At 49.5% G+C, this 24,284-nt stretch overlaps 1 protein-coding gene across 1 annotated transcript in view; it reads right to left on the bottom strand.

Moving 5' to 3' along the window:
* The window catches only part of UNKL (unk like zinc finger), a 68,709-nt gene that overhangs the window by 28,226 nt on the left and 16,199 nt on the right, over nt 1–24,284 (bottom strand). Inside the window, exons 3-6 of the mRNA XM_075565082.1 lie at nt 9,757–9,933; nt 8,726–8,859; nt 411–586; nt 292–355 (exon numbers count right to left, since the gene is read on the bottom strand). Coding sequence (XP_075421197.1) covers nt 292–355; nt 411–586; nt 8,726–8,859; nt 9,757–9,933 — 551 coding nt within the window. The remainder of the gene's footprint in view (nt 1–291; nt 356–410; nt 587–8,725; nt 8,860–9,756; nt 9,934–24,284) is intronic.

Raw genomic sequence — 24,284 nt, 5'->3', positions numbered from 1 at the left:
CTCCCCCACCCTGTGCGCCCCTCTCCCCCACCCTGTGCGCCCCTCTCCCCCACCCTGTGCGCCCCTCTCCCTGTACGCCCCTCTCCCCCTCCCTGTGCGCCCCCTCTCCCTGTACGCCTCTCCCCTCCCTGTGTGCCCCTCTCCCTGTACGCCCCTCTCCCCTCTCCCTGTGCGCCTCCCCCACTCCGCCCCTCTGTGTCTCGTGTAGGAGACGATGCATACATATGTAGAAATAATAGGCTTAATGATAGCTCTTATATTTCACTGCGGTCATTTCACAGTCTGCGTTACCCCTCCTAAGGCGGCTATAATCTAAATAGAGGTTAGGCACCAACGCACGGAAACTCCCTAACAACTTGAATGGGAGATTCCCCGATTACCACGACCCGCACTTTTGTGTATTATCCCACGGGAGGAGCAAATAACTTGTAAATATACTTTCCTGGGTACCTGTATTTGAATTTCCTGGGATTCCGGCGTCGGTCCCGGCTGTTGTGGTAATGAGGACAGGCGTAGCCCTGGCGGCACAGTCTCGGTGGTTTGGTACATTGTTCGGTTTTGTAACTGGCTAATACAAAATTAGTATCTGGGGAGGGGGGAAAACACCACATGACATATTTACGTGTTAAAATGTGGAATTCATTCGCCATGGAGACTGTGATGGCAGATACAATAGATCTGTTCAAAAAAAAAACGTTGGACATCTTTTTAGAAAGGAAAGGTATACAGGGATATGCCAAATAAGTAAACATGGGAAGGATGTTGATCCTGTGAATAATCCGATTGCCAATTCTTGGAGTCAGGAAGGAATTTATTTTTCCCCCTTATGAGATATCATTGGATGATATTTCACTGGGGTATTTTTGTTTTGCCTTCCTCTGGATAAATATACTACAAGTATGGATATAGGATAGAGTATCCGTCATCTAAATTTGGTATAGGTTATACTTGATGGACATATGTCTTTTTTCAACCTCATCTACTATGTAACACGATTCAAGTGTAGCTACTATAAAGAAAACAGGAGACTCAGTCAGTCAAGGAAATATCAGGAAAAAGTAAAGGTATTCCCGATACCTTTTTTTATTTTTTCAGTTTAGGTTTTACATGAAAATTGTAAAAATATTGCTGCAGTTTAAAAATGTACATCATACATAATATGTGAAAGATTGTTGACTGGGGAATAATATACTATATTTTCAGGAAAATTATTATAGGAATTTTAGAAAAACAGAACTAGGTGAGAGAAAGTGTTAGAGTTTAGTCAATTCTATACATAATATCAGGTTAAACTTGATGGGCGTATGTCTTTCTTCAACTTCATCTACTATGTAACCACAAACAACACTCTTCTCTGCTAAATACAGTAAGAGCTCTGCAATACTTCTAATTACCCAATAGATGGCAGTGTCACAGTGTAATGATAGGAAATCCTGAAGCTTGCAACACACACACACACACACACACACACACACACACACACACACACACACACACACACACACACACACACACACACACAATCCGTTTCCTCTGCAAATCATGCGTGCTGATTCTTATTCAGTTATCCAGTACAGATGTGTAATGGGATTCAATGGCTTTTTGGTAAATGGTTGGAAGATCTGGTCTAATAGGGCCTGGTCTCTTACCATTTTTTTTTATTTTATATTTTTAAATAAATAAATGCAGTAAGTATTATCTAATACTACATATATACACACATACCATATACCATATGCATACACAATTTTGAAGGTAATGCTGCTTTATAAAGACCAAGTGAAAACTCTATCACCTCTTGCTTCAAGGACCTTAGGCTGCAATTATTTTAGGAGCAGAGACTTGTCTGTCTTTTAGAATCTGCATTGTGTATACTGTCCACACTAAATACGTATACTGTACAATATTATAGAAACGGTATCCTCTGTGTACACTGTGCTTTGCATGGGTCCGCAGCTCATCTCATCTGCACTATGCCACCTGGAAGAGATTTCCCTTGCTGGCCTCTCTGAATGCTGGACTGCCATTCACATTTAGAAGTCAGCCCTATCTGACCACCTCTTAGATTTCCCCTCTGCTACATACAACACATTTGATGTTTAGAGACTTCATATGAAAGCTGCATGCAGTACTGTTAGGCTAAGGCCCCGCTCCCAGAGTCAGCGCGCCCGCACTGCAGAGAGGCGGGGCGCTGACATACACAGACCGCGATATGCGGTCTGTAGGGAGCGGGAGCCGGAAGCGAGTGGGAGGTTTTGAGCGGGAGGGGGGGGCGTGGCTTGAGCGGGGGGACCCGCTACTCTCCCCCCCCTCCCTCCACGGCTCGGGTAAGTAAAGCAACACACACACACACACACACACACAGCACACACACAGACAGAGGCAGGCACTCACGCACTCAGGCACACACATACACACACACGCACTCAGACACACACACAGACAGGCACCTCACGCTGCTTTCACTCCACACTCCTCCCCGCTCCCCGAAGCCTCTCCTCCTCCCGAAGCCTCCCCTCCCCATTGGCTTACAGCCACACCACGTGACGCGTCAACGCTAGGGAAACACCATTCTCTTGTATCCCATAGCGGCTGAGCGCGCCACAGCATGTAGTAAGCTGTGCAGCCAGGGGGGACCGGGACCGGCTCCGCAGGATTCCCCTGCTGGAATTCGCGTGTGGCCGCCCGCGCCACCGAGCGCAGCGGGACCGAGGCCTTAGTTGTTAGTACATTTATACTGCACAGCACTGCTCAGGCATCCAACGCTATATAACTAGCTGGTAACCACGTACGAAGGCGGGGGAAAATGCAAGAATCTGAAACCCATAACAATGATGTACAATTTCTAATTCGTAAGCTCCACATATTCATACAATATAAGGGATAGTTGTTGTTTATTCAGCGGATGTTGCTACAGCTTTGGTTACATTAGATCAGTGATTCCCAACAGGGGGGGCTGGTAACCCATACGGGTTTGCGAGGAGTGTCGAAGGAGTTCAACCCAAAAATATGTGCAGGTGTCTCCAAGGCAGTATAGTGGGGTCCGGAGCCTGGGTGGGGGACTGCGCACATAGTAAGGCCCCAAACTGCACCTCAGTGTGTGGGGGTATAACGGTCATACTGAGGGAGCTTCCAAAGTCGCTTTCCCACAATGCTTTGCATCCACAGCAGCCGGGCATTGTGGGATGTGACTTTGGAAGCTCCCGCGGTGAGTGGCGCGCTCACACACACTGCACACACTGAGGGGCAGTTTGGGGCCTTATTAAGCGTGTGCACTCCTGACATGCTCAGGACACTATATTGCCCTGGGATCGGTCACGCAAGTTTATTAGTGATAGGCTGAAGAGATGGCGATAAGATTATTAGGGATTTTGTGGAACAAATATTTTTCAAGCAGGGGGCTCAGTGGGGTGCAGTGTAAGGTCGGGGGGGACGCAGTGTAAGGTCGGGGGGGGACGACGACGCAGTGTAAGGTCGGGGGACGCAGTGTAAGGTCGGGGGGACGCAGTGTAAGGTCGGGGGGACGCAGTGTAAGGTCGGGGGGGGACGCAGTGTAAGGTCGGGGGGGGACGCAGTGTAAGGTCGGGGGGACGCAGTGTAAGGTCGGGGGGGACGCAGTGTAAGGTCGGGGGGGACGCAGTGTAAGGTCGGGGGGACGCAGTGTAAGGTCAGGGGGACGCAGTGTATGGTCGGGGGGGGGACGCAGTGTAAGAGGTCGGGGGGAGGACGCAGTGTAAGGTCGGGGGGGACGCAGTGTAAGGTCGAGGACGGACGCAGTGTTAGGTCGGGGGGGGGACGCAGTGTAAGGTCGGGGACGACGCAGCTGTAAGGTCGGGGGGACGACGCAGTGTAAGGTCGGGGGGACGACGCAGTGTAAGGTCGGGGGGACGACGCAGTGTAAGGTCGGGCGGGACGACGCAGTGTAAGGGTCAGGGGGGACGACGCAGTGTAAGGTCGGGGGACGACGCAATGTAAGGTCGGGGGGACGCAGTGTAAGGTCGGGGGGACAAAGTAAGGTCGGGGGGGGACGCAGTGTAAGGTCGGGGGGGGAGGGACGCAGTGTAAGGTCGGGGGACGACGACGCAGTGTAAGGTCGGGGGGACCGACGACGCAGTGTAAGGTCGGGGGACGACGACGCAGTGTAAGGTCGGGGGACGACGACGCAGTGTAAGGTCGGGGGGACGACGACGAAGTGTAAGGTCGGGGGACGACGACGCAGTGTAAGGTCGGGGGACGACGACGCAGTGTAAGGTCGGCGGGGACGACGACGCAGTGTAAGGTCGGGGGACGACGACGCAGTGTAAGGTCGTGGGGACGACGACGCAGTGTAAGGTCGGGGGACGACGACGCAGTGTAAGGTCGGGGGACACACGCAGTGTAAGGTCGGGACACACACGCAGTGTAAGGTCGGGGACACACACACGCAGTGTAAGGTCGGGACACACACACGCAGTGTAAGGTCGGGACACACACACGCAGTGTAAGGTCGGGACACACACACGCAGTGTAAGGTCGGGACACACACGCAGTGTAAGGTCGGGACACACACACGCAGTGTAAGGTCGGGGGACACACACGCAGTGTAAGGTCAGGGGGGACACGCAGTGTAAGGTCGGGGGGGACGGACGCAGTGTAAGGTCGGGACGGACGGACGCAGTGTAAGGTCGGGACGGTACGGACGCAGTGTAAGGTCGGGACGGACGCAGTGTAAGGTCGGGGGGGACGGACGCAGTGTAAGGTCGGGGGGACGGACGCAGTGTAAGGTCGGGGGGGGGGGCGCAGTGTAAGGTCGGGGGGGACGCAGTGTAAGGTCGGCGGGACGCAGTGTAAGGTCGGGGGGGACGCAGTGTAAGGTCGGGGGGGGACGCAGTGTAAGGTCGGGGGGGACGCAGTGTAAGGTCGGGGGGACGCAGTGTAAGGTCGGGGGGGACGCAGTGTAAGGTCGGGGGGGACGCAGTGTAAGGTCGGGGGGACGCAGTGTAAGGTCGGGGGGACACAGTGTAAGGTCGGGGGGACGCAGTGTAAGGTCGGGGGGGACGCAGTGTAAGGTCGGGGGGGACGCAGTGTAAGGTCGGGGGGGACGCAGTGTAAGGTCGGGGGGGACGCAGTGTAAGGTCGGGGGGGACGCAGTGTAAGGTCGGGGGGGACGCGACGCAGTGTAAGGTCGGGGGGGACGCGACGCAGTGTAAGGTCGGGGGAGACGCAGTGTAAGGGTCGGGGGACGCAGTGTTAGGTCGGGGGGGACGCAGTGTAAGGTCGGGGGGGACGCAGTGTAAGGTCGGGGGGGACGCAGTGTAAGGTCGGGGGGGGGGACGCAGTGTAAGGTCGGGGGGACGACGCAGTGTAAGGTCGGGGGGACGACGCAGTGTAAGGTCGGGGGACGACGCAGTGTAAGGTCGGGGGGACGACGCAGTGTAAGGTCGGGGGGACGACGCAGTGTAAGGTCGGGGGGACGACGCAGTGTAAGGTCGGGGGACGACGCAATGTAAGGTCGGGGGGGACGACGCAATGTAAGGTCGGGGGGGGACGCAGTGTAAGGTCGGGGGGGACACGCAGTGTAAGGTCGGGGGGGGACACGCAGTGTAAGGTCGGGGGGGACACGCAGTGCTAAGGTCGGGGGGGACACGCAGTGTAAGGTCGGGGGGGACACGCAGTGTAAGGTCGGGGGGGACACGCAGTGTAAGGTCGGGGGGGACACGCAGTGTAAGGTCGGGGGGGACACGCAGCTGTAAGGTCGGGGGGGACACGCAGTGTAAGGTCGGGGGACGACGACGCAGTGTAAGGTCGGGGGACGACGACGCAGTGTAAGGTCGGGGACGACGACGCAGTGTAAGGTCGGGGGACGACGACGCAGTGTAAGGTCGGGGGACGACGACGCAGTGTAAGGTCGGGGGACGACGACGCAGTGTAAGGTCGGGGGACGACGACGCAGTGTAAGTTCGGGGACGACGACGCAGTGTAAGGTCGGGGACGACGACGCAGTGTAAGGTCGGGGGACGACGACGCAGTGTAAGGTCGGGGGACGACGACGCAGTGTAAGGTCGGGGGACGACGACGCAGTGTAAGGTCGGGGGACGACGACGCAGTGTAAGGTCGGGGGACGACGACGCAGTGTAAGGTCGGGGGACGACGACGCAGTGTAAGGTCGGGGGGACGACGACGCAGTGTAAGGTCGGGGGACGACGACGCAGTGTAAGGTCGAGGGGGGACACACGCAGTGTAAGGTCGGGGGGACACACGCAGTGTAAGGTCGGGGGACACACGCAGTGTAAGGTCGGGGGGGACGGACGCAGTGGTAAGGTGGAGGGGGACGGACGCAGTGTAAGGTCGGGGGGACGGACGCAGTGTAAGGTCGGGGGGGACGGACGCAGTGTAAGGTCGGGGGGGACGGACGCAAGTGTAAGGTCGGGGGCGGGACGGACGCAGTGTAAGGTCGGGGGGGACGGACGCAGTGTAAGGTCGGGGGGGACGGACGCAAGTGTGGTCGGGGGGGACGGACGCAGTGTAAGGTCGGGGGGACGGACGCAGTGTAAGGTCGGGGGGGGACGCAGTGTAAGGTCGGGGGGGACGCAGTGTAAGGTCGGGGGGGGACGCAGTGTAAGGTCGGGGGGGGACGCAGTGTAAGGTCGGGGGGGACGCAGTGAAAGGTCGGGGGGACGGACGCAGTGTAAGGTCGGGGGGGACGCAGTGTAAGGTCGGGGGACACACGCAGTGTAAGGTCGGGGGACAGCGCAGTGTAAGGTCGGGGGACACGCAGTGTAAGGTCGGGGGACACACGCAGTGTAAGGTCGGGGGACACACGCAGTGTAAGTCGGGACACACACACGCAGTGTAAGGTCGGGACACACACGCAGTGTAAGGTCGGGACACACCACGCAGTGTAAGGTCGGGACACACACGCAGTGTAAGGTCGGGACACACACGCAGTGTAAGGTCGGGGGACACACACGCAGTGTAAGGTCGGGACACACACGCAGTGTAAGGTCGGGACACACACGCAGTGTAAGGTCGGGACACACACGCAGTGTAAGGTCGGGACACACACGCAGTGTAAGGTCGGGACACACACGCAGTGTAAGGTCGGGACACACACGCAGTGTACAGGTCGGGACACACACGCAGTGTAAGGTCGGGGGACACACGCAGTGTAAGGTCGGGGGACACACGCAGTGTAAGGTCGGGGGACACACGCAGTGTAAGGTCGGGGGACACACGCAGTGTAAGGTCGGGGGGGACGCAGTGTAAGGTAGGGGGGACGCAGTGTAAGGTCGGGGGGGACGCAGTGTAAGGTCGGGGGGGAAGCGACGCAGTGTAAGGTCGGGGGGGACGCAGTGTAAGGTCGGGGGGGACGCAGTGTAAGGTCGGGGGGGACGCAGTGTAAGGTCGGAGGGACGCAGTTGTAAGGTCGGGGGGACGGACGCAGTGTAAGGTCGGGGGGTCGGACGCAGTGTAAGGTCGGGGGGTCGGACGCAGTGTAAGGTCGGGGGGTCGGACGCAGTGTAAGGTCGGGGGGACGGACGCAGTGTAAGGTCGGGGGGACGGACGCAGTGTAAGGTCGGGGGGACGGACGCAGTGTAAGGTCGGGGGGACGGACGCAGTGTAAGGTCGGGGGGACGGACGCAGTGTAAGGTCGGGGGGGACGCAGTGTAAGAGTCGGGGGGGACGCAGTGTAAGGTCGGGGGGACGCAGTGTAAGGTCGGGGGGATGCAGTGTAAGGTCGGGGGGGACGCAGTGTAAGGTTGGGGGGGACGCAGTGTAAGGTCGGGGGGGGACGCAATGTAAGGTCGGGTGGGGACGCAGTGTAAGGTCGGGGGGGCGGGACACAGTGTAAGGTCGGGGGGGGGGGTGCAGTGTAAGGTCGGGGGGGTGCAGTGTAAGGTCGGGGCGGGGACGCAGTGTAAGTCGGGGGGGGACGCAGTGTAAGGTCGGGGGGGACGCAGTGTAAGGTCGGGGGGACGGACGCAGTGTAAGGTCGGGGGGACGGACGCAGTGTAAGGTCGGGGGGACGGACGCAGTGTAAGGTCGGCGGGGGACGGACGCAGTGTAAGGTCGGTGGGGACGGACGCAGTGTAAGGTCGGGGGGACGGACGCAGTGTAAGGTCGGGGGAACGGACGCAGTGTAAGGTCGGGGGAACGGACGCAGTGTAAGGTCGGGGGAACGGACGCAGTGTAAGGTCGGGGGGGGACGCAGTGTAAGGTCGGGGGGACGCAGTGTAAGGTCGGGGGGACGCAGTGTAAGGTCGGGGGGGACGCAGTGTAAGGTCGGGGGGGACGCAGTGTAAGGTCGGGGGGGACGCAGTGTAAGGTCGGGGGGGGGACGCAGTGTAAGGTCGGGGGGGACGCAGTGTAAGGTCGGGGGGGACGCAGTGTAAGGTCGGGGGGGACGCAGTGTAAGGTCGGGGGGGACACAGTGTAAGGTCGGGGGGGACGCAGTGTAAGGTCGGGGGGGGACGCAGTGTAAGGTCGGGGGGGGGACGGGACACAGTGTAAGGTCGGGGGGGACGCAGTGTAAGGTCGGGGGGGGGGGGTGCAGTGTAAGGTCGGGGAGGACGCAGTGTAAGGTCGGGGGGGGACGCAGTGTAAGGTCGGGGGGGGGGACGCAGTGTAAGGTCGGGGGGGGACGCAGTGTAAGGTCGGGGGGGGACGCAGTGTAAGGTCGGGGGGGGGGGCGCAGTGTAAGGTCGGGGGGGGGGGGGGGCGCAGTGTAAGGTAATGCACAGCTTACCTTGCCATCTCGGATCCTCCCCGAGGATTTTCTCTATCATTGCCTGACTTGCCAAGACTCCCGGCTGTAGGTCAGGAATTGCATCGCCACTTCCAAGCTGCCCATTGTGTAAGGCTTCCTGTGCCTGGATTTCCCTGTCACACAGCAAAACATACTATTTCAGACAATAATCTCTCTCCTTGGCTGCATGACACGGTCTTGCTTATCTCTATAACCAGAGGTTAATAAAAAGGACAAGGCTACTTCACAAGACACTCGTTCACCTAACACAGGGGTGGGCAACTCCAGTCCTCAAGCCCCCTCTCCCCAACAGGTCAGGTTTTAAGGATATCCCTGCTTCAGCACAGGTGGCTTAATCAGATTGTGCTGTGCTGGGAGAAGAGATGACTGGAGTTGCCCACCCCTGTTCTAACACAACGTTCATGGACCTACGGATGACACCACAGGATATGTGCTTTGTTGTTAACCCAAAAACTGCTGGAAGGAACGCCAGCATTGAAGGTGTTAATGTATTTCCTTAACATCAATAAACCCAATGTCCTAATGCAGGGGTGCGCAAACTGGGGGGCGGCAGGGGGACGCGACAGTTACAGAGGTCCCATGCTCTCTCCCAAGGCATTTAAATTAAATGCCAAGGGAACCGCGCAAGACCTCTGCAACTAACTTTCCTTGCCTCCTAGCGACATGTCATCATGGTAACCGGGGTAACTTGACGGCACGTTGCTAGGGGGGGCACAGGGGTTAAGATTGCGCACCTCTGTTCTAATGGATGAAACAATGAAAACTGAAACTACACTGAAAATATCCAAATATAAGCTAAAGCAACTATATTTCATAAAGTCAAGTTTTAAATAGTCAACATAATACAGTAGTAACACTACAAAATAAAAAGTGGAAGAAACAAAACGATTAAATATTGTATATGCACCATACAATTTATGTTTCAAGACCATTTCCAATAAGGTTACCCTTAATCCAGTTATCTGGTCTAATGGCCTGGACAGAATTCAATGCAGACATACAAGCCTTACCGTATATCATACACAGGAGGTCGAAGGTCATGAGGACCATGAGCAAAGGCACAATGGAGTCCATTCTTGACGCAATGCCCGCGTGCATCGGTTTCATGGATACAAGTACCCGTCTTGTAATATCTCAGGTGATACTTTCTTTCTGTGTCTCCTGTCGTCCGATGCAAATATGGACAACTGTTTAACAGGGAGGAAAAAGGCATATCAAATCAATATTGCTGGATCCCAGCTGGAAGATGACAAAGAGAACCCAAATATATTGACGCCGGGCACACGCAGATTGGAGATATGAATACTACGAAATAATGTGTCGTTAGATGGACCACCGTCAAGATGGTTTTAAGACAGGCCCTGAACACTATGGCTCAGATCCACAAAACGGTGCTATGCTTCAACTCATGCATCAGCTTCCATTCATATGAATGGGAGTCGAGGAATTGTGATGACAAGTGGCAGCGTGGCATCTCCATAATAAAAAGGCGACGCCCGCCTGCTGCCCCAGATCTGTCCAAATGGTGGTCAGGTCATGATGGATTGTGGAGGCAGGGATAGGGTTAACCGGTGCTATTCGTATCTAGAGTAGTTGTAGCCCCTAACCCAATTATGTGGTGGGTGTGGGCGTTTGAGCTAGCTGGGAATGTGTGTCCTAACCCAATTAGGTTTATTGATTGTATAAATCACCATGTTATTCCATATTGTGTGTGTATGTATTGGGATACGGGCGGCACAGCGTTGGCATGTGGGGAAGATAAGAATCAGCATTGTATGGATGTGGGAAGGTTTGCACTTTAAAGCCAGAGCCCCAATTTGCACCGACAAACTCTGCGGGGAGCCTAGAGCCCTAACCCGACCACGCGGGAGGACAATAGCCCCATATGTGCGATCCAGATAGGCCAATTCAGTTTTCCCACCGCTTCTTGGACCATCTCCAGTGACTTGGGACTGTTTGAGGACGCTATTTCCCTCTGGAGACCTGTGTGTTCTGTACCAGGACTTTGCCTACCAGGGTAAGCTACTTCTAGCCGCACCCTGTCCCCAGGGAGCTGAAAGGATACGTGCTCATTCCCCAACCATTGCTGTTCATGCAAACTGTAGTGATCGTGTATGGTGTATCTTACCATCCCTCGTTATGTCTGGGCAAACCCCGTTACGGGACAGGCGTGCTAACAATTAGCACCAGTTTGTGGGTCTTGGCTTTTGTTCTTCAAATTGTTGTGATAATTAACACCTTCTCACGATAATATACGATCCGTTTAAAACCTTTGCTAGGTAGGGTTAGAAGTCTAACAGCACAAGGAACTATATATTTTGCATGCATGCTGCATGTGCTTTGGTTAAGCAGGGGTGCGCAAACTTTTCCACCTGCCCTCCCTGCATGCTGTCCCCCCCCTGCTTGGGCCCGCCCCCCCATACTTGGCTGCCATGGTAACGTGACCCCACGGCTGGAAGCCAAGCCAAGTGAGTTACAGAGGCCTTGCGCAGTCCCCCGGCATTTAATTTAAATGTATTGATTAGTAAAAGTAAAAATGACAGACCTCTGTTATTTACAGATGCTAGAAAAACTCAGCAGGAGAAAAATCAATATTGCAACATCTCATCGCTAATAATTAACAAAGAAGTACAGTATCTTCCTCAGTTTTGGCAGAAAATAAAGACGGCACACAAAGTATACAATAGGAACCTGTATTTGTCGTAGAGATACACTCCCTACACGTACAGGTACACTCCCTCAAAATATATACCAAGAAACCTGGGAAACGGAAACAGTCCCGCAAAAAAAGTTAGCTCTATGTTTAAGTTTGTCTGCAAATTCCTCCTTGAAAATCGCACACTTCAAAGCCATTACTGCAGGGGTTCTCAACGCCAGTCCCCATGACCGTCCCCAACAGGATATCAGGATATCCCAGCTTCAGCACAGGGGGTGCAGTCATCCACTGAGCCACCTGTGCTGAAGCTGGAATATCCTGAAAACCTGACCTGTTGGGGGGGGGGGGGGTGTCTTGGGGACTGGAGTTGGCCACCCCTGCATTAACCCATTACTAGCCCTGAGAGGGAACCACAGCTATTCTACAAACCTGAAAAGATATTTACATTGTAAAAGCACTATAGATATCTCACAGCGCTATCAAATATCAATTTTTAAATAAAAAAATGTTTTTTTTTAGTGGAGAAATATAGTTTACACTTTAAATAAATGTGGACACAAGAAGCAAAACGTGTCTTGCAATCATAGCTACCTAAATCAATTAGAGTAACATGCCTTATGCACAAACCCAAAGCCATCGTTCTCACAGACACATGGCTAACCCCCAAAACCCCGATGCAAATATCGCCATTCAGGGATACTCCAATTCTAGGAGAGATAGGTCAAAGAGAGGAGGAGGGGTGTTATTTTATATTGCAGACACCTTACAATTTACACTGTTAAATTGCCCCCCAAGCCCACCCCCTTTGGAAATCCTATTTGGCAAAATCTGCCTCCTCTTTTCTAAGCCCATCTTGCTTGCTGGCATCTACCGCCCCCATAAAGCCCCTCTACAGTCCCTGACTGATATCACCCAGTTTCTTGGCTCCATTTCCTCTCTGAATGAGAAGAGTAAGCTGCTAATTCTTGGGGGATTTTAACTACAATTGGCTCGACCCTAAAAACCACAAAATCCAGATACAACTCAAGTCGCTTAACCTAACACAACTCATTTCCCAACCCACACGGACAAACCTGAAATCTCACAACCATTCCTTGCTAGACTGGATTCTCTCCTCAAATCCCTGCAGAATACAATCCTCTGGCATCCTTCCTCACATTTTCAGTGACAATGCAATAGTGTACTGTGTAAGGAAAATTAAACCGCCCCAATCAAGCCCTAAAGTTCTCCTCACTAGAACATTTAGAAACTTGAACCCACAACAGTTTCTGGATGACCTTACCAACTGCCCTTGGTACAGAATCGATTTAATTCCCGACCCCGATTCTGCGCTCGACTATTTCCAATCCGAGTTCTTAAAACTCTGTGATTCCCATGCGCCACTACGCAGAATAAGGGTACGGGGGCCCACCTTCCGTGGGTTACACCTGACCTTATAGCACTCTACCAGCTCAGGGATGCCTTGTGGAAAAGCTGCAAAGTAACTGGCACTACCAAGGATCTCAATCACTACAGATGCCTGCAGAACATGTGTACAAGGCAAACAAGGCATGCAAAAGCACAATATTACTCTGACAATCTCCTCCAGAATACATCAAACCCAGCTAACTTCTGGAACGTTATCAACAATATATTCCAGCCTTCTAGCCATCAACAACCAAGTTAAGCTACGGCCCCACTGCCTGGGCTGCATGCGCGTCTGCGAGGCTGGCGGCGCGTGCAGCAGAGTCCTCCGGTCTGCAGTGAGCTGCAGGGAGAAAGACAGGGGGGGGGGGGAGATAGGAGAGTGACGGGGGCACGGCCGTGACGTCACCCGACAGGTTCGCCCTCATTGGCTGAACCGCCGGGGGGCGTGGCCGTCGCGACTCCTGATCTCAATTTTCTTGAGAGCGGGAGTTTGTCGGCGCGGCGGCCCCCCCTCGCAGTGGGCCCGGCCCCATTGTGGGCGGCTTTTGTCCCTGCAGCGTCCGCCACAGCCTAATATCACTAAGGCTACGCTTACAGTGCTGGTGACAGCAACGTCAGGCTACATTCGCTGGAAAAACTAATTGAGATGGCTTCCAGCGATCGCAGCCAAGCCGTCGCTCTGTGCTTACTATAAGCGCAGCCTAAGGAGGGCATTACTCTGCCAAACTCCACTGACATTGCAAATGCGTTCAATGATTACTTTGTGGGTGTGCTACTAACTTATTAGCAAAACGCAGCACAAACCCCAAACCTGAATCTCATCCTGGGAGTACCCCTATAATCCCACCCCCTCCCAACACTGCCCACAATTTTCAATTTGTCCCAGTATTTGAAGAGATTACACAAGCGCTCCTCAAATTAAAACTAAGCAGCCAATGTGGACCTGACTTACTGCAATCTAAGTTCCTAAGACTTGGTGCCCCAGCCATTGCCAAACCAATTGCTTCCATAGTCAACTCTATCCTGTCTGCAGGCCATATCCCTAAGACCTGGAAAACTGCCAGAGTTGTCCGAATCTTCAAAAGTGGGGACAAAAACACTGTCTCAAACTACAGGCCAATCTCCCTTCTCCCAATCCTATCCAAAGTCATGGAAAAATGTGTTCAATCCCAATTAAGCGATTTCTATACCAAGACAAATTTCCCCAGCCAATTCCAATCTGGCTTTCGCCCCAAAACACTCCACCGTAACTACCCTGCTAAAAGTTTGCAATGAAATCCAGTGTGGAATGGAACGGGGACAACTCACTGGTGCAGTATTCCTAGATTTTTCTAAAGCTTTTGATACTGTTGATCATTGTATTGTATTGTATGTCTTTATTTATATAGCGCCATTAATGTACATAGCGCTTCACAGTAGTATTACATATGGTAATCAAATAAATAACAGATAATATAAATAACATTTGGCCAAAATGTTAAACTAAAAGACCATTTTATTTAATAGATATTTATACATATATATTTAGGCACTGTACCGTGTATGAGTTTCACTGGATGTGCACTGAGCTCTGTCTGTATTTTATGTTCTGTCTCTAGTTTTAAATCCAATAAATAACAGATAATATAAATAACAGATCATGGGAATAAGTGCTTTAGACATAAAAGTAACATTAAGGAAGAGGAGTCCCTGCCCCGAGGAGCTTACAGTCTAATTTTTATCATGTTATCTTGCTTAAACTCCAGTGCTCTGGAATAGGGAAGCATGCTTTAAACTGGTTTCATTGCTACTTATCAGGTAGATCCCAACATGTGTCCATCTCAGGCTCTAACTCCAACCCCGTGGGTATCACCTGTGGCGTCCCGCAAGCCTCTTTCTGGGGCCCCTACTCTTCTCAGTGTTCATTAATGATCTTGCCACAGCTTGTAAGGAAGCCTCAATACACATGTATGCAGATGACACGATCATACAGTATATGCACACAGCCATAACCTCTCCGACCTTCAACACATACTTCAATCTGACTTTTTGAGACTTGAAAATTGGATTTTCAAAAACAAACTGTTTTTAAACACTGACAAGACTAACAAATGGTACAAGGCTACATTTTTAAAGCTTCCAATGACCGAGGTCCAGATCAGAACCAACACTAACACCACCCTAACTCCTGTTACTAGTTTTAAATACTTGGGCATATATGGTTTGACTCCCATTTAACATTTGGGTTGCACATTGATACCCTGACATCCAAAACCTATTCCAAACTAGGTGTACTTTACAGGAACAAATCCTCCCTATGTCTGCTGGTCTGAAAGCGTATAGCACAGCAGATGCTAATGCCAATTATCGACTATGGGGACATAGTAATGTATAAGGCTCAGCACCCCAAACCCACCTTATCAAACTTGATACCCTCTACAATTCAATATGCTGTCTCACATTTTAATCTGGTCTGTAACTGTTACATACGCCTATAATATATATTACCTCTTACTGTGCATGCAATGTCTTGTATATAATGTATACCCTGTTCACTTATATAACTATGTATTTGTAACCATGTATCATCTATCATCATAACTCTGTGCCCAGGGCATACTCGAAAACAAGAAGCAACTCACTTCCTGGTAAAACATTTTATCAATAACAGTATTTTATACAGTCTAACATTGGAATACACATTTGCATTACATTGTTGCATTCTACAAGCATGCTTTGTCCGCTGACATTACAGCACAGTAAAGAATGAAAGCAAAATCCCACGCACATAACCCGAAATAAGGCCGATTCATTCAGTGCTTTCTGTTCTTCGGGTTATCAGCCTTTCCCCCCCATTGCTTGTTCTTCAGCCATCGCCTTCAATGCGCTGCTGCCACAGCATAAATCTCTGCTCACACTGCAGTAAAAAGTTACTGCTCACAAGTGTCGTTAAAATGTAAAACTAGAGTGTCAACTCATTCTAATGAACTGCAGGCAGCGGGCACAGGATATTCCATTCCAAGAAGTAAATAGTGGGGCAACAGGCCGGGACAAGGGAGGATTCGGAGAAGTACACGAGATGGGAAGAAATGCTGCCAGTAATGGGAAGTTAAAGCTGCAGAACGTGACAAATTCTATATATTTTTTTAAATAAATCAGTTCGGTAATATTAGATAATACTGTCTGCATGTTCTTTTTTTTTTCTTTAAACCCCAAATGCCATTTTTAATGATTTTTTTTTAATGTCCTGATCTTTCTATGGTTTCTATAGCCACCATTTAGAAAGATATATCCCCTTCCCCCTTTTGAAACCGGCGCGCACACCTTTTTGAGCTCTGTCCTTTGGCAACAAAGTATCACAAACATCTGTTGCTAGGTTCTCAGCAGCTGACTGTCTATTACTCTGAAAGCTGTAACAATAATGTGTTACACGTCGTAATATAATGTTACATATCAGCTGCAGCATTTCAGACTGCAGCACAGAGTTAGAAGGCGGCCATTTCGTTAGGCACACAATCAGGATTGTTACAGATTTATAACAGGAGCACCAAACGATTGCCAGATTAGGTAAGAATGTAGAATTATACATTGTCACACGCTTTACATATACAAGAAAAAAAAGGGGGGGTTAGGGGGGAGGGAGTATAATTGCTGCTTTAACAAAGTAAGTGTCTTGAGAAATGTCCCAGCAGTGAGGACTGAAATGCTGCCGTCATAAAACACGATTGCCTTGTTAGGCCGCGTCCTGACTGATTGCGCGTGCTTTAGCGCTGCGCGATGAATCACGTTGTGGCAATATGAACATGTGTAGTGCGCACGCACGTGAGCGTTCAACGGAGAGCAGATTGAGGAGACAAATGTATTTGTCACTCAATGGCTGGGTCACGTGAGCGGCCACCCCCCCTCCTCCCCGCACGCACGCAACAGCAAATCTTTACAGGCCAGGAATTGCCCCAGCTACATCCGTGCGCGACGTCATGCAATCATACTAGACGCGGCCTTAGGTTCAAGTGAGCGCCGACATTTCTTCTGATCTACAAGCAAGACGGCGCAGCCGGGCGAGTTTGTGTTATTTAGCTGGGATGCCTTCCTTCTGCCAGTTTGTTGGTGAATAGTAGGCTACAACATAAAAACATGACATTACTATATATGTAGCCTTTGGAAGTTGCAGTGACTAAGATCAAGAGAACGTTTCACTGTGTAATTATTTTTTATACCGCTATAAATAGAAACCATTTAGTTAACTTGATCCCAATAACATTTTTGGGGATAATTGTTGGTTTCAAGCAATGCCGGCCTCTCTGCCACCTAACCCACTATATTAACCAGCATGTGAGTGGGGGCACTGCTTTCTCCCCACTGAGGCACTCAAGTATCCCCGGGGGAGGGTGGGGACGCGGTTAACACCTTCCTTTCTCCCTCTGGGGCATGCGCTTATCCCATTACATCCCTCCCCCCAGGGCACTTAACCTCTTCCCCTCACTCCTGGGCAAACTTAATAGCTTCCTCCCCCTCTTTCACCCTGTGGGAGCGAGACCCTTAACCCTTTCCTCTCTCCTCCCCCTTTGGAGTGAGACCCCTACTCCTTCCTCTTTCCCACCCCCTCAGGACCCTTAACCCCTTCTCTCCCCCGTCATGCCTGCACTTCACCATTTCACACCTACACTGCTTCCATCACCCTAACATCCCCTTCATCCCTTAACTCACCTACACTGCCCCATCCCATCACTCACCTACACTGCTCCCATCTCCCTAATCCCATCACTCACCTACACTGCTCCCATCTCCCTAACCCCATCACTAACCTACACTGCTCCCATCTCCCTCATCCCATCACTCACCTACACTGCTCCCATCTCCCTCATCCCATCACTAACCTACACTGCTCCCATCTCCCTCATCCCATCACTAACCTACACTGCTCCCATCTCCCTCATCCCATCACTCACCTACACTGCTCCCATCCCATCACTCACCTACCCTGCTCCCATCTCCCTCATCCCATCACTCACCTACACTGCTCCCATCTCCCTCATCCCATCACTAACCTACACTGCTCCCATCTCCCTCATCCCATCACTAACCTACACTGCTCCCATCTCCCTCATCCCATCACTCACCTACACTGCTCCCATCCCATCACTCACCTACACTGCTCCCATCTCCCTCATCCCATCACTAACCTACACTGCTCCCATCTCCCTCATCCCATCACTAACCTACACTGCTCCCATCTCCCTCATCCCATCACTCACCTACACTGCTCCCATCTCCCTAATCCCATCACTCACCTACACTGCTCCCATCTCCCCAACATCCCTCTCAAAAAAAAAAATTCAAAAACAGAATTTGACAATTCTTAATTAAAAAAATAAATAAAAATCTGTTTAATATTTTTTTAACATTTTATAAATTAAAGTTGTTTTCAAACACAGGGAGTATGTCAGGGTGAGCGTGATGGGATGAAGGGGATGTTAGGGTGATGGGAGCAGTGTAGGCGAGAAGGTGACGCGCAGACACGTTAAGGCGTTGGGAATGAAGGTCTCCGTTCTAATACATTTAAAGAAAATGTATTTCTTTTCAGAACACATTTTATTTAGATATACAAGAACATTTTCAGACTTATTTTAACAAATTTATCACGAGATATATATATATATATATATATATATATATATATATATATATATATATATATATTATTGGGATACATTTCTTAATATCGTTATCGTGGGGAAAATGGAGATCGGCCAACCCTACCTCCAAGCAGAAAATATTTTAGCAATAATAATTCTGTTGCTGGACACTTGGAAAGGGGGTTACGGGAGAAGAACAAAAAAAAAACACACCCTTTGAGGAATTAGATAATTAGTCTTGGGCGGACGCATAATTATTAAACCCATACAACACAGAAAATAATACATCTTCAAGGAAGTGCAATAAATATGTGCATTGTACATCAGCTAAATAACGCACCCGTGTTAAACACAGGTGAACCTGTGGAGGTCCGTGTACATTTCATATTCACAGTGTGGACGCAAATCATTGCTGTCATGGCAACTAAGAATGAGCCTATTATGGCAGACTGGCAAGCGTCTCCTGCTAACTTCAATACACATGGAAGGAAAAAGAGCGAGGCGGACAAATCCTGGAGGCTTTGGCAATAAAATCGCCTCAAGTCTCACTGCTCCGGCAGCTGCTGCAGGGTGGATGTTAAGCGCTGCCCACCAATGATGGGATACCATTAGCGCTGAAATGGAAACGCACCTGACAATTCCTGAACCTCGTGAAAAAAAATCACTTCCCCTTTTTTTTTTTTTACTTTGTATTTTTATTTCTTTTGGAACACAGTAAATAACAATACAGAAGTTTGAAATGTTCATATAACATTGGGGGAAGGAGGGTAAGGGGGTATTGGGGGGATACAGAAAAATAACAAAAATTAAAAAATTTAAAAAAAGGAGGGGGGGTGATGAGAACGTTGGGAGGTTGGGCTGGATAGGGACAAGGCACATCGGTTGCATGGTTACAAAATATAGTATTAACACTTCTTATGGCTTTTTTTTTTTTTTTGTTATAATGCACTACCCGTTTTTATCTTATCCCAAAGGATAACATCTAGAGCCATCATCATTTTGCCCAGTATTTATGATGCTCGTTCGCTTCCCAAAACTATTTTCCTCAGTTAGGTTCTAGAGCAGGGAAGCGCAAACTTTAAACTGCGCCCCCCCCCCAGGTACTCACGCCCCCTTACTTTTTGACCGGGGGGACGTCACATGACCCCCTTACCATGGCAACGGGCGTCAAATGCCACCGCGGGTCTTGTGACGTTACATGCACCTCTGTCATTTGACACTGCGTTACCATGGCGACGCAGCACACCAATCTACAGAATCCCGGTAAGTAGGTTCCAGAGGCCTCACGCGAACCCCCGGCATTTAATTTAAATGCCTTGGGGAAGAGCGTGGAGTTTCTGCAACCGCCCACGGCCCCCCCAAAAAAAATCCAGCACCCCCCAGTTTGCGCACGCTGGTCTAGAGCTCCAGTTCCTACCTTACAAACCCTGGGTCTGTCATACTGTCCAGCCAAGGTCCCCAGATAGTTCCAAACTTGCGCATATAGAGTCTGTTACATATGTGGCCATTTGTTTTTGTAATGGTAATGTAAGCCAGACTCTATTAATTATTTGGGCTATATTTGGTATGGGACCCTGCCAGGCGGCAGCTATGGTGTATCTGCCAAAATATGCAAAGTGATCTTGCGCTCATAGTAAGGTAGGTTCAATGAGCGCACATTTAGTAGGGCCGACCATGGGTTCAATCTCAATGTAATATTTAGGACTCTCTTTATTAGATCAGCAGTTTCTATAGTTTCTATCCCCGTATCCCAATAAGATATGGGTATCTTGTTAGTTTGTGCTATATGTATTAGATTGGTCACTCTGCAGATATTGTCTGGGGCATGTCTTTGTGGTACGAATCCCACTTGGTCGGGGTGAATAAGTCTAGGGAAGCAATGTACTCAGTCTGGTTGCCAGGATCTTAACGTCCGTATTAATTAGAAATATTGGCAAGTAGCTACGGCAGTCTGTCGGCTCTTTCCCTGGTTTATGTAGGAGTGTAATCATGGCCGGTTGCATTTCATTTGGGATGGTCTTAATGTCAATAAAGCTGTTGAAAAGCTTTGTTAAATGGGGGGGTTCATTTTTCAGAATTGTTTTAGTAATATAGACCAGGGAAGCCGTCTGGTCCTGGGGCCCTGGAGGGTTTGAATGATTTTATTGTGATGGTGACCTCTTTCCTCTGTAATGAGGCTACTCAAGCCTTCCAACTCTTTCAGAGTTACTCTTGGTAAATAACATTCTTTTAAGAGTTGTGCTCTATCTTTTGCAGTTTTCTGACCATCATACAATTCCATATAAAATCTATGGAACTCTGATACCCTTACACATCACCCTGATACCCTTACACATCACCCTGATACCCTTACACATCACCCCAACACCCTTACACATCACCCCGACACCCTTACACATCACCCCGACACCCTTACACATCACCCCGACACCCTTACACATCACCCTGACACCCTTACACATCACCCTGACACCCTTACACATCACCCTGACACCCTTACACATCACCCTGACACCCTTACACATCACCCTGACACCCTTACACATCACCCTGACACCCTTACACATCACCCTGACACCCTTACACATCAGCCTGATACCCTTACACATCAGCCTGACACCCTTACACATCAGCCTGACACCCTTACACATCACCCTGACACCCTTACACATCACCCTGACACCCTTACACATCAGCCTGACACCCTTACACATCACCCTGATACCCTTACACATCACCCTGATACCCTTACACATCAGCCTGATACCCTTACACATCACCCTGATACCCTTACACATCAGCCTGATACCATCATTTCAGTTTTGAGTTTGATGTCTAAAATATGTTGTTGACTGTGTTTGTCTCTTAATTTACACGGCAGAATGGTGTCGAGTTTGTTCCCCTTGTGGTAGAAGAGTTGACCTGTCCAGCATAACGCTTTTTTCTGCTTGGTCCACCAGAAGTACAGTATGCCCAGCTCTCTTCTAATACTTTGGCTTCTATCATTAACTGCAGAATCAAACTTCTGCTTATTGAAAACTTCTAGGTCCATTAAAGAGAGTGAACAGAGAAGTTCAAAGATACCCCTATAGATGCACTCGAAACCAAACATGTGAATATATTTCTAGGCCACAAGGATAAAAAACCTTATACCAGAAACTAAAATGGCGCAAAACAAAAAAGTTTTAATACATCAATGGTTCAATAACACTCAAATGGTTAAAAATATGGGTAAATGCTGAACCCCTTGGTGGAGCAATAAAGCGAACAAATGGGGATAAATGTGGATAGAAAATCTCATATATCACATATATCACTTGAGGTTAACCCCATCTATTCCTGCGTGTAGTAGGAACAAGAGATGCCCATAAATGGAGAACACACATCACATATGTACTTTTAGTAGCCTGTAAAAAGGCAATGGACCAGTGACAGCATAAACTCTAGTTCACCACCTACAAATTGGGTGTGGTAAATGCTGTATTAATAAGCAGGATGTTGATGACGTCACGAAAGTGACCGCATCAGAGCTGAAACTGCGTGGAGACACTGGAAGCCATTACAGGTCATATGCCTCTAACTTTACACAAGGGCTCTCCGTAGCCCGCTCCTTCCACTTCCCTTCCCTCCCCCTTCCTATCCCTCCCGCCCCACTGCTGTGGCGGTACGATATCCCGCCGACGGGGAGATTTTCTTGCTGCACTGCTGACCCAGTAGCGTGCAGCTAGCACTATTTGCTCTGAAAGCTGGTATCTGAATATGCTGGTATTATACAGGCACCTATGATTACCAGTCTGACACACTGTTTACTGTCAGTGTATCCATTACTATGCGAGGGAAGGGATACTATTTGTCTTTTCCAAACAGAGGAAAATTATTAGATTGTTAGAGGTATTCATCCCACTACACCATATGTATGACCACACCCAATTTGTAGGTGGTGAACTAGAGTTTATGCTGTCACTGGTCCATTGCCTTTTTACAGGCTACTAAAAGTACATATGTGATGTGTGTTCTCCATTTATGGGCATCTCTTGTTCCTACTACACGCAGGAATAGATGGGGTTAACCTCAAGTGATATATGTGATATATGAGATTTTCTATCCACATTTATCCCCATTTGTTCGCTTTATTGCTCCACCAAGGGGTTCAGCATTTAACCATATTTTTAACCATTTGAGTGTTATTGAACCATTGATGTATTAAAACTTTTTTGTTTTGCGCCATTTTAGTTTCTGGTATAAGGTTTTTTATCCTTGTGGCCTAGAAATATATTCACATGTTTGGTTTCGAGTGCATCTATAGGGGTATCTTTGAACTTCTCTGTTCACTCTCTTTAATATACGTTGTCAAACCTCCTTTGCACCAACCGCTTTTTAGGACACCATGTTTAATAGGTGAGCAGTTCATTCAAACATCTATGTGTAAACTTCTAGGTCCGCCAGTTCTTTTGTTGGCGCTAGATTTTTTTGATGGCCCTTTTCCCCGCCCCCCCCCCCCCCCCCCTGTACGACACTATTATTAAAGCTTTCGGTTTGTGTCTCTATTGTTATTTATGGCAACAAATTATATCTATGGCGCTCTGCACTAGTGATATACCATATATATGATAAAAATTCAAATAAATTTATACAACCAGTGTCGTGGATATTCTCCCTTTGGTATTGATGCTCCACACGTGGTGGGTACACATGTAAGGAAAGAAAATCAAAACATAGTGTAATATTGTTAAACACACATATAAACATGCAACATGAGACAGACGCTGAGAACAACAGGTGACAAATTACAAACACATTTAATAAGGTATATGATTAAAAATACATAAAAATACATAAAAACATATAAGGATCTGGTAGGACACTCCAACTCAAGTGGGGGTTCCTGCTTACCAAACGTGAGATGGTATCAGGCAATGGATATTATTAAAGAGTATCCCCTCTTGTGGATGGCCGCTGCTGTAGCAAACTCCTGGGCTCACACGTGGAGTCTCCGACTCTGTGACCTCCGCCTCTGTCCGCTGTGGACATGTGATGCTGGCGTGGAAGCTGACCGCTGTAGACACCTCCTGCCTTGCCGCTGAAAGCGCGCCAACCGGAGCAGACTCAAATGCGGATGGATATGCGCCAAAGATACAGCAGCCCGCAGGTAGCAGTTCTTAATTCCAAGGGGGACAGTGTTCACCACTGAGTGTGGGAGACCTCTCAGACCTCTCAGTAACAGAGTCTGCTCCGGTTGGCGCGCTTTCAGCGGCAAGGCAGGAGGTGTCTACAGCGGTCAGCTTCCACGCCAGCATCACATGTCCACAGCGGACAGAGGCGGAGGTCACAGAGACGGAGACTCCACGTGTGAGCCCAGGAGTTTGCTACAGCAGCGGCCATCCACAAGAGGGGATACTCTTTAATAATATCCATTGCCTGATACCATCTCACGTTTGGTAAGCAGGAACCCCCACTTGAGTTGGAGTGTCCTACCAGATCCTTATATGTTTTTATGTATTTTTATGTATTTTTAATCATATACCTTATTAAATGTGTTTGTAATTTGTCACCTGTTGTTCTCAGCGTCTGTCTCATGTTGCATGTTTATATGTGTGTTTAACAATATTACACTATGTTTTGATTTTCTTTCCTTACATGTGTACCCACCACGTGTGGAGCATCAATACCAAAGGGAGAATATCCACGACACTGGTTGTATAAATTTATTTGAATTTTTATCATATATATGGTATATCAGATGTGCAGAGCGCCATAGATATAATTTATTGCCATAATCATCACCTGACTGGGGGTCAGGATTATATCTCAGGCTGCCTGCCTATTGGGATATAGCGCTACCTATTTGCTTTCCATTCTA

This window comes from Ascaphus truei, chromosome 11 (genome assembly GCF_040206685.1).
Source record: "Ascaphus truei isolate aAscTru1 chromosome 11, aAscTru1.hap1, whole genome shotgun sequence".
NCBI lineage: Eukaryota > Metazoa > Chordata > Amphibia > Anura > Ascaphidae > Ascaphus > Ascaphus truei.
This window is presented reverse-complemented; position numbering and strand designations above follow the sequence as displayed.